The 12,157-nt window shown below is 35.1% G+C and overlaps 1 protein-coding gene across 1 annotated transcript; it reads left to right on the forward strand.

The window, feature by feature from the left end:
* Positions 1-7,905: 7,905 nt before the first annotated feature.
* On the forward strand, positions 7,906-11,987 carry LOC137749539 (shikimate O-hydroxycinnamoyltransferase). Its single transcript, XM_068489646.2, has 2 exons — positions 7,906-8,410; positions 11,034-11,987. Exons 1-2 carry the CDS (start codon positions 7,982-7,984, stop codon positions 11,928-11,930), a joined length of 1,326 nt encoding a protein of 441 aa, XP_068345747.2. The 5' UTR covers positions 7,906-7,981; the 3' UTR covers positions 11,931-11,987.
* Positions 11,988-12,157: the final 170 nt, after the last annotated feature.

Here is a 12,157-nt window from a genome sequence, read left to right on the forward strand (position 1 = left end):
AGCTTGATAGTGTAAAAACTGACTGAAACTCAAACTTGTAGAATGACTGATCCACGACATAGGCGCTACAGCCTATCTTCAGATGATTGACTTTTCAAAGATAATAAAAACCCAACCTGACTTATACCATCATGACTAAAAGCCTAGCCTACCTAGGCTTGCTTATCTTATCATAATTCCATCACCTATCCATGCATCCTGATCCCCATTTAATGAATTTCAAATTCATTTTAATTCATTTTTGGCTACTTGTCAATCTGTCATCACCACCTCACGCCAGACATCCCAAATTAATTTGAACTGTACGCTTGCTTGGGGATATAATCTGCATCCTATCCCGTTTAAGAATATGCCAAGATAATTCATATTAAAAGATAATTATTATGATAAAAACCATTATATTATCCTTTAACAATAACAAAATTATCTTCACTTTTCTATCCGACGGTTGGGAGCTATGCTCACTCAATGGCCTTGATTGCACGGGCCGATGGTGTAAATTTGGGTCCAAGCATTGCCCTCTAGTTTCCTTGATTTTCAGCTTCTAAGTCGAATCGTTAAGGAAATTAATTGTTCGTAGCCAACAAAATCTCGTCGTATCGCTGAAAAAAAAAAACTTTGTTCCTTGGCAATAACATGTCTGTTTTGCTAATGTTGTGGTCTTCCTCGACTGCCACAATTCTATACAAGGCTCGGCGACTTTGCCAAAAAAACCTTCTAATTACTTCGACCATCCAACTCATACGGTCGAATTACAAATGGGGCCGAGAAGAACCTGATTCTTGGTAGCTCGGCCTATCACCCATCATGAATGTTGCAATCACTTTTCTGAAACAATCACATGTGGATAGCTCGGCCAAGTTTGGCCTGTCATTCAGCCATACACTCCTCAGCATTATTATATATATAACCAAGGCCATAAAAAACAAAATCAAATCTTGGCATATTGGCCTATTCTATCCAACTTGGAATGATGTTGTCAACCATGCATATTTCTATCACATTTTATTCTTTTTTGACTCCCAGCTTCACCAAATAGTCTATGGTAAACTCACCGAATAACATCCTTATTTATTTGATGCTTTTTAAGTCCAAAAACTTGAAGAAATTATGGGAAAACCAAAACAAGTGTCTCCATTGAGATTGGGGCCCGAGACAAACCATTCTTGGCAGCTCGGCCTGTCATCAATGAAAGTTAGCAACTTAGCAATCATGGTAGCACACATTACACAAAACACTTTTTCATGTAAGCATATATATTTACTACAGGCCGAATGACCTTATGGTAACTTATGTCGAACACCAGCTCATGCTTGCCGAGCTCGGCAAACAGTTGGCTCTATATATATATATACACCTTAGTTGGGGCTTTAAAACTTCAAAATCACCATCCATTGATAACATAAATAAAATAAAATAAGCTTGTTTTCTCTATAAAAGCTCTTAGGCAGAATGAACGTATGATAAACATTGATTATAACTAGGATTTAATTATTGCGTGTGGGTTTATTGATAAATTTTAGTTTTATGTTGATCTTATTGTGTACTTGATGGTAATTATGCAATATGATAAGAAAGACAATTCACATTTAAAGTTTAAGTTAGGTGTAGGAAGAGGTTATATGAGTTCAAATAAAATTTCTCATAAAATAATTAAAAATTATTTGACATCATCTTTTCTTATATGTAAAATTGAAAAAGTAAAAACTCATGTGTCAATCCACATAGGATTGAGATATTGGTTGGAACTTGCTCCTACCTTCAAATTTGATTATATGTCATTCCGATTAGGATTTAACATCTTTTTTGGAGATGGTCTAAAAGCTTTGCTCAATCACCTAGAGGCCTCATGGGTAGTGGCAAAGCTAGGAATTCTCGGGAAGCGGGGCGAACTTATATGTTAGGTTGACAATGTTCATTTTCAAGCATTCGACGTCTCTGTCCGGGGTCTGCATAAAGATTAGCTAATATTTCATCCAACTCAGTAACCTCACTTTGTTGTGAACTACCCGAAATACTCGAAGGAGGACAACTCAGAATATTTGAAGGTGAAGGAGGACTACCTGGAATATTCGAAGGACGAGAAGGACTATCCGGAATATTTGGAGACGGATTTAAGCATTGTTTCTTATAGTATCGTTCCATTACATAACTGTACAATGAAAGAAAAAAAATATCTTAGACTCTTAATCCTAGAACAGACTATAGGTAATATCTAATCAAACCACGAATTTAATTAATCAATACCAACAATCATATGAATAATCAAGAATTCAAATTTTATTTTAAACAACAATTGAAAATTAAGTTGATTAGGGTTTATAGTGGTTACTGCAATCAATTTTTATTGCTAGACCATATGTGATTCAAGTTCCTATAATATATATAATGTATGAATCCTCTTTTATGTACTTCAAAAAAAAAATCAATAATCATAGTATTTATATGAATAATCTATAACCGATAACCATAAATTAAAAAAAATTAAAAATTTACCTCAATTAAAGCGGCTAGCATGGCGTCTGGAGCTTGGTGGTCAACGAAATTGTCACATCCTGGCCCGAGCCCCCACCACATCCCGGGCTTGACTCCATCGTAGCATGATATTGTCCGCTTTGGGCCCCAACCACGCCATCACCGTTTTGTTTCTGGGAACTCACATGAAAACTTCCCAATGGGTCACCCATCCTGGGATTACTCTCGCGCGAACTCGCTTAACTTCGGAGTTCCTACGAAACCCGAAGCCAGTGAGCTCCCAAAAGGCCTCGTGCTAGGTAGAGATGGGAATATACATATAAGGCTTACAGGATCCACTCCTCTGGGCGATGTGGGATATGTTACAATCCACACCCCTTAGGGGCCCGACGTCCTCGTCGGCACACTTCTGGTCAGGGATTGGCTCTGATACCAAATTGTCACATCCCGGCCCAGGTCCCCACCACATCTCGGGCTTGACTCCAGCGTAGCACGGTATTGTCTGCTTTGGGCCCCAACCACGCCCTCACGGTTTTATTTCTGGGAACTCATACAAGAACTTCCCAGTGGGTCACCCATCCTGGGATTGCTCTCGCGCGAACTCGCTTAACTTCGGAGTTCCTACGGAACCCGAAGTCAGTGAGCTCCCAAAAGGCCTTGTGCTAGGTAGAGATGAGAATATACATATAAGGCTTACATGATCCACTCCCATGGGCGATGTGGGATATGTTACAGAACGGGATGGCTATTGTGCTTTTTTGTGTTCAATCCTGGGATTTGGGACAATTTTGAAAATTGAAGTCTGGAAAAAAGGTAAAGGTGGGGGGATGAGATTTGTAATCTGGGAATAGGGAGTAATAATTGAAACGGGGCGGGATCGGGATTGGGATAGGGATCGGATGGGGACTAGTGGTCCCTCCCTCTTTTAATTTTTTTTATTTTTATTTGATCAATGGAAAACGACACCGTTTACCAAATGAAATTAAATTTTTTTTTTTTTTACCAGCCTGGATTTTAAAAATTTAAAAAAAAAAAAAAAAAGCCCTACGTGCAGAAATCACTTAGAACCACCGTGGTTCCCAAATTCCAGCTGAACTAGAGGAGTTCAAGCCTCACTCCTGACTTTGTTTTCCGGCAAGCGGAGGGGCGGCCACCCCCACCCCCCCCCCCCCTCCCTTCACTCCTATGTAGCTTCGCCCCTGCTCGTGGGATTGAATTAGAATAACACACTGTATTTGAAGTATGTTGAACGAAAAATTAAGGATAAAAGATGTTGCAGTAGCTGAGACTCCTCACAGAGTTGCAGGTTTTCGACCCGACCAGAGGGGCGGACCGTTTCCTGAATATACAAATGTATCATGAAACTCTACGCCTTCTGTTTTCAATAATATTGATATTCAGGAAGTTGTATTATTACACCACAAATTATTACTGTTAAAGGACAAATGCACTTCCTGTAGGCATACGGCAAGTATTTATCGTAAACACAATATCTTCAACTTGCGTGCAACCTTTGGCTGCTAAACAAGCCTTGACTTATACCATTGTCTTATGCAACCATCCACAATATGCACGAGCTTCTCATTGAAAAGAAAGAATGAGAATGTTCTTCGGATTCTCTGTATAAGGATTTTGAGAATCCTTCAATTATATTCATTCATCGTATATCGTGTAATTAGTTTTCATCATGTACTGTTTATATTCAATTTTAAATGAAAAAATTTATAATAATTTCTAACAACATGATGTACAATAAACATACGTGATTGGAAGATCTTTGAGATCCTCTCATTCGAAAAAAAGGTCATGAACACGCAATTTACAATCTATATGGCAGTCAAATACTAGCTAATCAAAGGGACTAATTACAAGATCATAACAGGGACACGTTCAAGCTAACAATAGATCAACATTCGAAGCGTACGTGGACAAGTTTTCTACCATTAACTACTTCATCCCACACCATTGTTTCACACTGTTGAAAAAAAAGAAATATCTCTGTGAATACAGACAACTTTTAATTAAACGACCATCTTCTGAACTGTCATTTCCAATTTACCCCTTTCAGAGGCGAAATGTAACAGTTTGTATTAGTTATTACTTGAATTAGTAAGAATTATAGTCAATTTGAAGTTTAGGCTTACATTTGTTCCATAGCATTTTTGTTCATAACCGTAAGTTAAAGTGTATGTTTATCATGCACCAAATCATATCTTACTTAACTTTGGTTATTTTTTTTTTTAATTATAAAAAATAAAAAAATAAAAGAAACACTTAATGCAAACGTTAACTAAAATTAAGTGAAATGACACGTATCAGATGATTAAATGTAGAATAAAGATACATCATAATTATAGTGGTAAGTAAAAACACTCTCAATTTTATTCAATTTTTCATTAAGTAGCGTCATTTAAGAGTCATACGATTATCTTTCGAGGGCACAAAGTCTTTACTAATACAGGACTTAATATTGGCAATGTTCCTTGTATGTTATGATTTTGAAACTTTCGTAATATAGATACGGACAAATCGAATTTATATTATACGACGGCAATTTGCAATTAGGACCACCCGGTCAGCATTGCAACCGAGGTTGATGAAGGATCCTTTGAATTCTGCAATAGTTTGAGTTTTGTTCTTGTTTTGTAAACGAAAGGTTGAGACTAGAACTATCTTATACGCTTGATGTTTGCCATCTGTCATAGGCTCATGGCAGATAGGTGTGTCAAGTTGGTCCTGTAGATTAAGGAAAGAATATTTGGTGAAATTGAGTTCTGCATTACACATTTATACCGGATTGGATCAAACAAGATTAGGCTATCTCCAATAATTATGTCACTATACATACAAAGAAAAAAAACTAATATCAATCAGTTTACCAATCAGCAGCTTATTTCTTGGAATCCTTTTCAACTGGTTCTTGAAATAAGTGGTCCAAAAATGTCGGATTAGAATTATCTTTTCCTCTTTTTATCTCTTTTCATTTATTGTGCTCACATTCTCTATTTTATCTTTCTTTTCTATAAAAAATTAATATAAAATGTTGATGTGACTTAACCGTAACGTTCAAATAGAAAAAAAGAAAAAAAAAAAGGAAAAAATATAAGAGAGAAAATCCTACTTCAAAAGTGATTCCTTATTCAAATGTCAAAACAGACCAACATCACTTGCGCCTGTTCATGTATAATAATAGCTTTTCACAGAAAAGATATAATAATATAATACTATTATGTGATCAAACATTTCGAGCATACGTGTACAAGTTTTCTACCATCAACTATTTCGTTTTCTACCATCGACTATTTCGTTTTCTACCATCGACTATTTCGTTATGCAATACCAGGCTAGTAATTAGTTGACAATTCAAAATAAAGTAATTAGTTGACAATTCAAAATAAAGTAATTAGTTGACAATTCAAAATAAAGAACACGATTTTTTGAAAAAGAAACAAAGATCCGCCATCCAGAGAAATCGACAACTCTAAATATACATAGAAAGATCCGTCATTAACCCAAAAAAAATAGTTGGCAATTAATGTATTCAACAAGATTTGTTAGTTGACAATTCAAAATAAAGAACACGATTCTTTGAAAAAGAAACAAAGATCCGCCATCCAGAGAAATCGACAACTCTAAATATACATAGAAAGATCTGTCATTAACCCAAATGAAAATAGTTGGCAATTAATGTATTCAACAAGATTTGCAGAGGTCGCTTTTAACGTTTCGTTAAAGTACTCTTCGTGTTATACGGGATGTCATTTTTAATACTGCATTAATTCTTAATAAAATCGCTATCGTTTCGTTTTGTTCTAAAAATAAGTACATATTCTCTTCAATGCTCCTGCATGAAGAGGTGGAAGTACAAATTTACTCTTAAAGGACTAGATTGACTAATTCCTACTAATTTAAGGGGTTAAACAACATTTTATTCTTGTTTAATAAAAGGGTAGTATTAATGAGATTAAATTTATAAATCAAATTTTATAAACTAAATGATATGGATATTGATAATTAAGGATTCGTTTAAATGTGCTTTTAAAATAATTGAAAGCGCTTTTAGAGAAAATGATTTTGGATCCAAAATCACTTTTAAGTGTTTTTTTTACAAGAAGTACCAGTTATGTACTTCTTCTAGAAAACACTTTAAGTGTTTTTCCACCGTTTACTAGCATTTTTACTAAGGATTGTTTCCAAAAATATTTTTAGTTATTTTAAAAGTATATCCAAATGAGATTATTACTTACATGTTGATTAGTGTGCTTATTTCTCATCAGTGAAATATCATTTGAATTTGTACATTTAGTATAAAAATTTAATCTCCTTACGTTATCATTAATAAAAAGAGAGGACGCTTAGCCAAAAAAAAAACTAAAAACTAAAAAAAAACTACTCTTCTAAGCAAAAATAAATAAATAAATGAAATCCACTCGTTTTCCATTTCAAACATGTTTTTCATTTTAAGTATACTATTATTTTCCACCACTCTTTTTCCTTTCAAGCATGGTGAATTGAATTCAAATTCTTTTTCCTTTCTAAATCGGCTTCTAGCCACCGGCATTTTCCTATTCTTGTGGTAACGTGTACAAGCTTGAATCGTCGGTTGTGAGTCCAAAAGATAGTACACTTTTTAAACATAAGTAATGATAGAAAAATTAAATTTGTAAATAATGACATTGAAGTTGATGATTGAATTATTATTTAAGCGTTAATAAACGTATTCATTTATATTGGTGACATATCATTGAGTTTACAAATTTTATCTATAAATTTAATCTCTCTAAAATTATCCTTTAAACATTACTCTAACATCTTAACTAAATTTGCAAAAAAAAATAATTTCTACGATTTTGTAGTCACTTAACTAAACCAAAATCTACCCACAAAAATAAATGTTCAACAAATTGATGTGTATTTAATTAAATGAAATCATTAATATCGCGACCTGCCTGTAAAATAAGTACGAGTCACGGAAATTAACAACTTGCATGTGGTGAGCAAGTTCTGGGTACTGTCCATCCACGTCATCCCTCTCGCAAGCGTTACCGCGGGCTCAACCAAACGCTTCTCGACCCAGAGAACACGTTCAAATAAGACCGCACAGACATAATGTTAATAATGTTATTCTTATCGTATTTTTATATCATAATTGTATATCATCTTATGTGATATATGATGTAAACAGCCACATCATCTAAATTAATTAATATTTAATTTTAAAATATTAATCAATAATTAATAAAAATATTATTAATTAAATGATAATTGTGGTATACGAAATGTTTTCTTCTGCCACGTAAGATTACACAAGTGTTTTAATTAATAAAAAGATTGAAATTAAATGATGTAGTATGTACAACTTATCTGCTATCTAATATGGTAAAAAAATATGATATAAAATTGTAGTAAATATACCATTACCAGTATGTTATCAGCTATATAATACGCGCTCATTGCATGAAGCTAACAGCATAATAATCTCTGGCCTTCACCAATTTACTAAAACATGGCGGTAAACGTTAGCGTGAGGGAGTCAACAATCGTCAAGCCGACAGAGGAGACGCCGAAGCAGGTTCTGTGGATGTCCAACTTGGACTTGGTAATTCTGGGCAAGCACACCCCCAGTGTATATTTCTACCGGCGAAGCCAAACCGGCAGCCATCATGGCAACTCGTTCTTCGACCCGGCGGTGCTCAAGCGCGCCCTCGCCAAGGCCCTCGTGCCCTTCTACCCATTGGCGGGGCGCCTCCAGCAGAACGAAACCGGCCGTTCCGAAATCAACTGCAATGGGGAGGGGGTGCTGTTTGTTGTGGCGGAGACCGCTTCCGTCCTCGAGGATTTTGGCGATTTTGCGCCGACTCCTGAGTTCCGGAAGCTCATCCCCGTCGTTGATTATTCTGCTGGGATTTCCACATATCCCCTCTTGGTGGTGCAGGTATGTATATGTTGATCTAGTGCATCTTTGCTTCCGCGTCAGGTGGTGATAATACTAACCTGTATTTATTATAATTGGATTACTTTAAATTTTGAGATTTGTGTTTATTTACTGTACAGATCTTAAAATTTAAATTCATCTAACAATAAGAAATAAGATGATGAACATCATCATTACTTGAGGTAGTGAACAATCCCATAACTTAAGAGTTAATTGTAGCAATAATTATTGAACTTTACTTATAGTTTTACTTTAGTTAATAAACTCTCATATATATTAATTATTGAACTTTACTTGTAGTTTTACTTTAGTTAATAAACTCTCATGTGTGTCTGTGTGTTAGTTTCTTTAGTTTTCAGACTTAATAATATGTTGTATCTTGATCATTTTCACTAACGGTGTCTAATTTTTCATTAAAATTAAGGTATATTAAGAATTTCATTACACATCAATCAAAATAAATTTAAAAATGAGAGAAAAAGAAGACCTAAGAAAATCATATTTCTTATTCTAAGAAAATGAATATATAAGTTTTTTTTTTTCCTGTAATTTAATATGTGATTTGTTAATTGTTTAAGTCCGGTCACAGTTTGATCTCATACCAACTTTCAAATAACATTGCCTAGCTAATATTTACAAGTTTCTAAAGTTCAATCATTTTTATTTAGTATTTTTATACTTCAGATTTCATTTTGTTTTAAGTTATAGATTTTATTAATAATTTTTTTATTTTTTAAGTTTTTGTTTTTTATTTTTTATTTTTATTTTTTTGAAGTTTTAAGTTGAAAGTTCTAATATACCTCTGTATTTTTATGCCTTTAATTCTTTTTTTTTTTTTTTTTTTGAACTCGTTCAACCCATTGGTGTTCATCCACATAACAACACATCAATCGAATTACAAATTACGCACTAATTTAATGAAGATGTGAATAATCTGTTGGACAAAATGTATGAATTAAAAATAATTTTCTAGAACTTAAAAGTCCAGTGCGAAAAGTTTAAAACCTCGTAACCCAATTTGAGAATCGCTCTAAACGTTCAACTGTGCACCAGAGCATGTGTTGTACAATGTTTAAAGTAGTCTAATTAGACGGACCAGTCGTTAACCAGAGTAAAATTAAAAGTAAAAAAAGAACAGAAAAAATCTTGGCCTTGCATTAACTTGTTTTTAAGAAGTTTAATTTGACAGACTCGTTAACCAAAATTAAAAACCAAAGTAAAAAAAAAAAAAAAACAACAGAAAAGTCTTTTGGTCGCCAACATAGGGCTGGTTTGGTATTGCTGTGCTTTAAAAAAAAGCTGCTTCTGCTGTGCTGTGAGAATAAGCAGCTGTGAAATAAAGCAGCAGAGTATTTGGTAAACTTTTTTGTAAAAGTGCTTTTGAAAAAAAAAACAGTATTAGAGTGCTTGGTAAACTTTTATGTAAAACAGATGTGAAAAAAAGCTGGTTTTTCAAAGCTAGGTTTTGCAGCTTCTTGTTTTTGGCTTTTTTTCATCCAAAACTGTGAAAAAAAGCTGAAGTTGAGTGTTTACCAAACACAAAAACAGCTCCCAGCTTTTTTTGATAGCAGCTTTTTTCAGAATCACCTCAGTACCAAACCAGGTCATAGAATGTCGGTAGGAAAATTGCCTACCTACTTGTCCACTTGTCATTGATGAGAATATGGTTGGTCATCAATTGAGGCAGCAGCATGTGTGGGTCTGCATTCTTTTCAGGTTTTCAATGTAAAAATGCAGGTGGCCGTGAGAGCACGTCATTAAATACCACGAGCGCTTTTTAAGATTAAAACCACACGAGAAACGCTACAGAGACTCTGACTCTCTCACTTTTATCTAATCGTGTTTTTAGTATAATGTTTCAATGTTAATATGGAAATGAATTTTAAATTATAAAATGATAGAGAATTTTACTTTAAAGTAGTCTTTTTAGCATTTCTCAAATGGGGTTCTTTTATGCACAATACTATTGTTTATATTGAAAGTATATTTCTCTATGATATATTTATTGAGTACAATTTTTGTATGAAAATTATCTTTGTAATATAATATCATCTAACAATAGATATAGAAGAATTTAAAGGAAGATATATGTCAAAGAAATAACAATTTTACCCAAGAAAAATGTAAGCATATAAAAAATACTGTACTATAGAAAGCGAAAAATATCTTGGATATTTTTTTAATTTGTACGTAATCAGTTATGCATATATTAGAAATATATTTTTTTTGGAAATATATATAACTGAAAGTTGTGGGCTCCTTGAAGATGGGCCATGTCACATGCTATTCTGGAAGGACACTCTTGTTTTTTACTCGAAGTCAAAATAATAATGTTCCGTACTATGATGAGCTGGAGCGTGAATGGCGGTGATCAGTTAGATAGTCTCAGACTTTCACGCTCAAATGTAATTTCTGCAAGAGTCTGAGGGCCTTCAACTAAGTTTCCTAAAGTAAAAGTAAATCGACTGATAACTTCATACCATTAATGCGTACATAATTGTGCGAGATTAGTTTGAAACAAATTCATCACTAAATTTTACATGTAAAACCAACTTTTGCCTAACTTTCTTTTGAACACGGGTTACTCTTACAATATATTTCTCTCCATTTACACTGTTTGCAGGTCACATACTTCAAATGCGGTGGAGTGTCACTTGGCGTCGGCCTGGAACATCGGGTGGCAGATGGGTGCTCAGGTCTCCATTTTGTAAATACATGGTCTGATATCGCTCGCGGACTTGACCTTACAATCCCACCTTTCATCGACCGGACATTACTTCGTGCCCGAGACCCACCTCAGACAACATTCGACCACGTTGAATACCAACCTGATCCGCCCTTAAATACTCCTCCGCCGAGCACAAAAGATGGTGATGCTGAGAGCACAACAGTCTCCATTTTCAGATTGACGCGGGAGCAACTAAGCGTCTTGAAAGCCAAGTCTAAGGAAGAAGGGAACTCAATCAACTACAGCACATATGAGATGTTGGCAGGCCATGTTTGGAGATGTGCAACCAAGGCACGTAATCTCCCCGATGATCAAGTGACCAAACTGCATGTTGCGGTTGATGGACGGTCCAGACTGCAACCCCCACTCCCACCTGGTTTCTTTGGCAATGTGGTTTTCGCAGGCGCACCATTCGCTACAGCGGGGGATCTCAAATCGAAACCAACATGGTATGCTGCAGGCCGTATACATGATGTTGTGGTGCGCATGAACAACGATTACCTTAGATCATCTCTTGATTATCTTGAGGTTCAACCTGATCTGTCGGCCCTTGTTCGCGGAGCTCATACTTTTCGGTGCCCGAGACTTGGGATAACTAGTTGGGCTAGGCTGCCGATCTACGATGCAGATTTTGGTTGGGGTCGACCTATTTTCATGGGTCCTGGTGGAATTGGATACGAGGGGTTGGCTTTTGTGTTACCAAGTCCAACAAATGATGGGAGTTTATCAGTGGCCATCTCCCTGCAGTCTGACCATATGAAATCATTTGCCAAGTTGTTGTATGACATATGAGGAAATCAAATGCGTGAACCATCAGCCTGAAAATAAAATGACGTGTTTGTGTCTTCATTGGTAATGTACTCTTGTGGTGAACTTCTTGTCTGAGTTGCCTCCATGTTTTCTTGAAATAAAAGATAAAACAGTTTTTTTAATCGGTTTGAATCCCATGACCGACGGGCTAGAGCAAAATTATTTTATTGTGTGGCTTAGCTTAAATCAGCTCACCCGTATAGGTAATT

The sequence above is a fragment of the Pyrus communis genome, chromosome 17 (assembly GCF_041283825.1).
Source record: "Pyrus communis isolate YQ-2024b chromosome 17, ASM4128382v1, whole genome shotgun sequence".
In the NCBI taxonomy this organism is placed as follows: Eukaryota; Viridiplantae; Streptophyta; class Magnoliopsida; order Rosales; family Rosaceae; genus Pyrus; species Pyrus communis.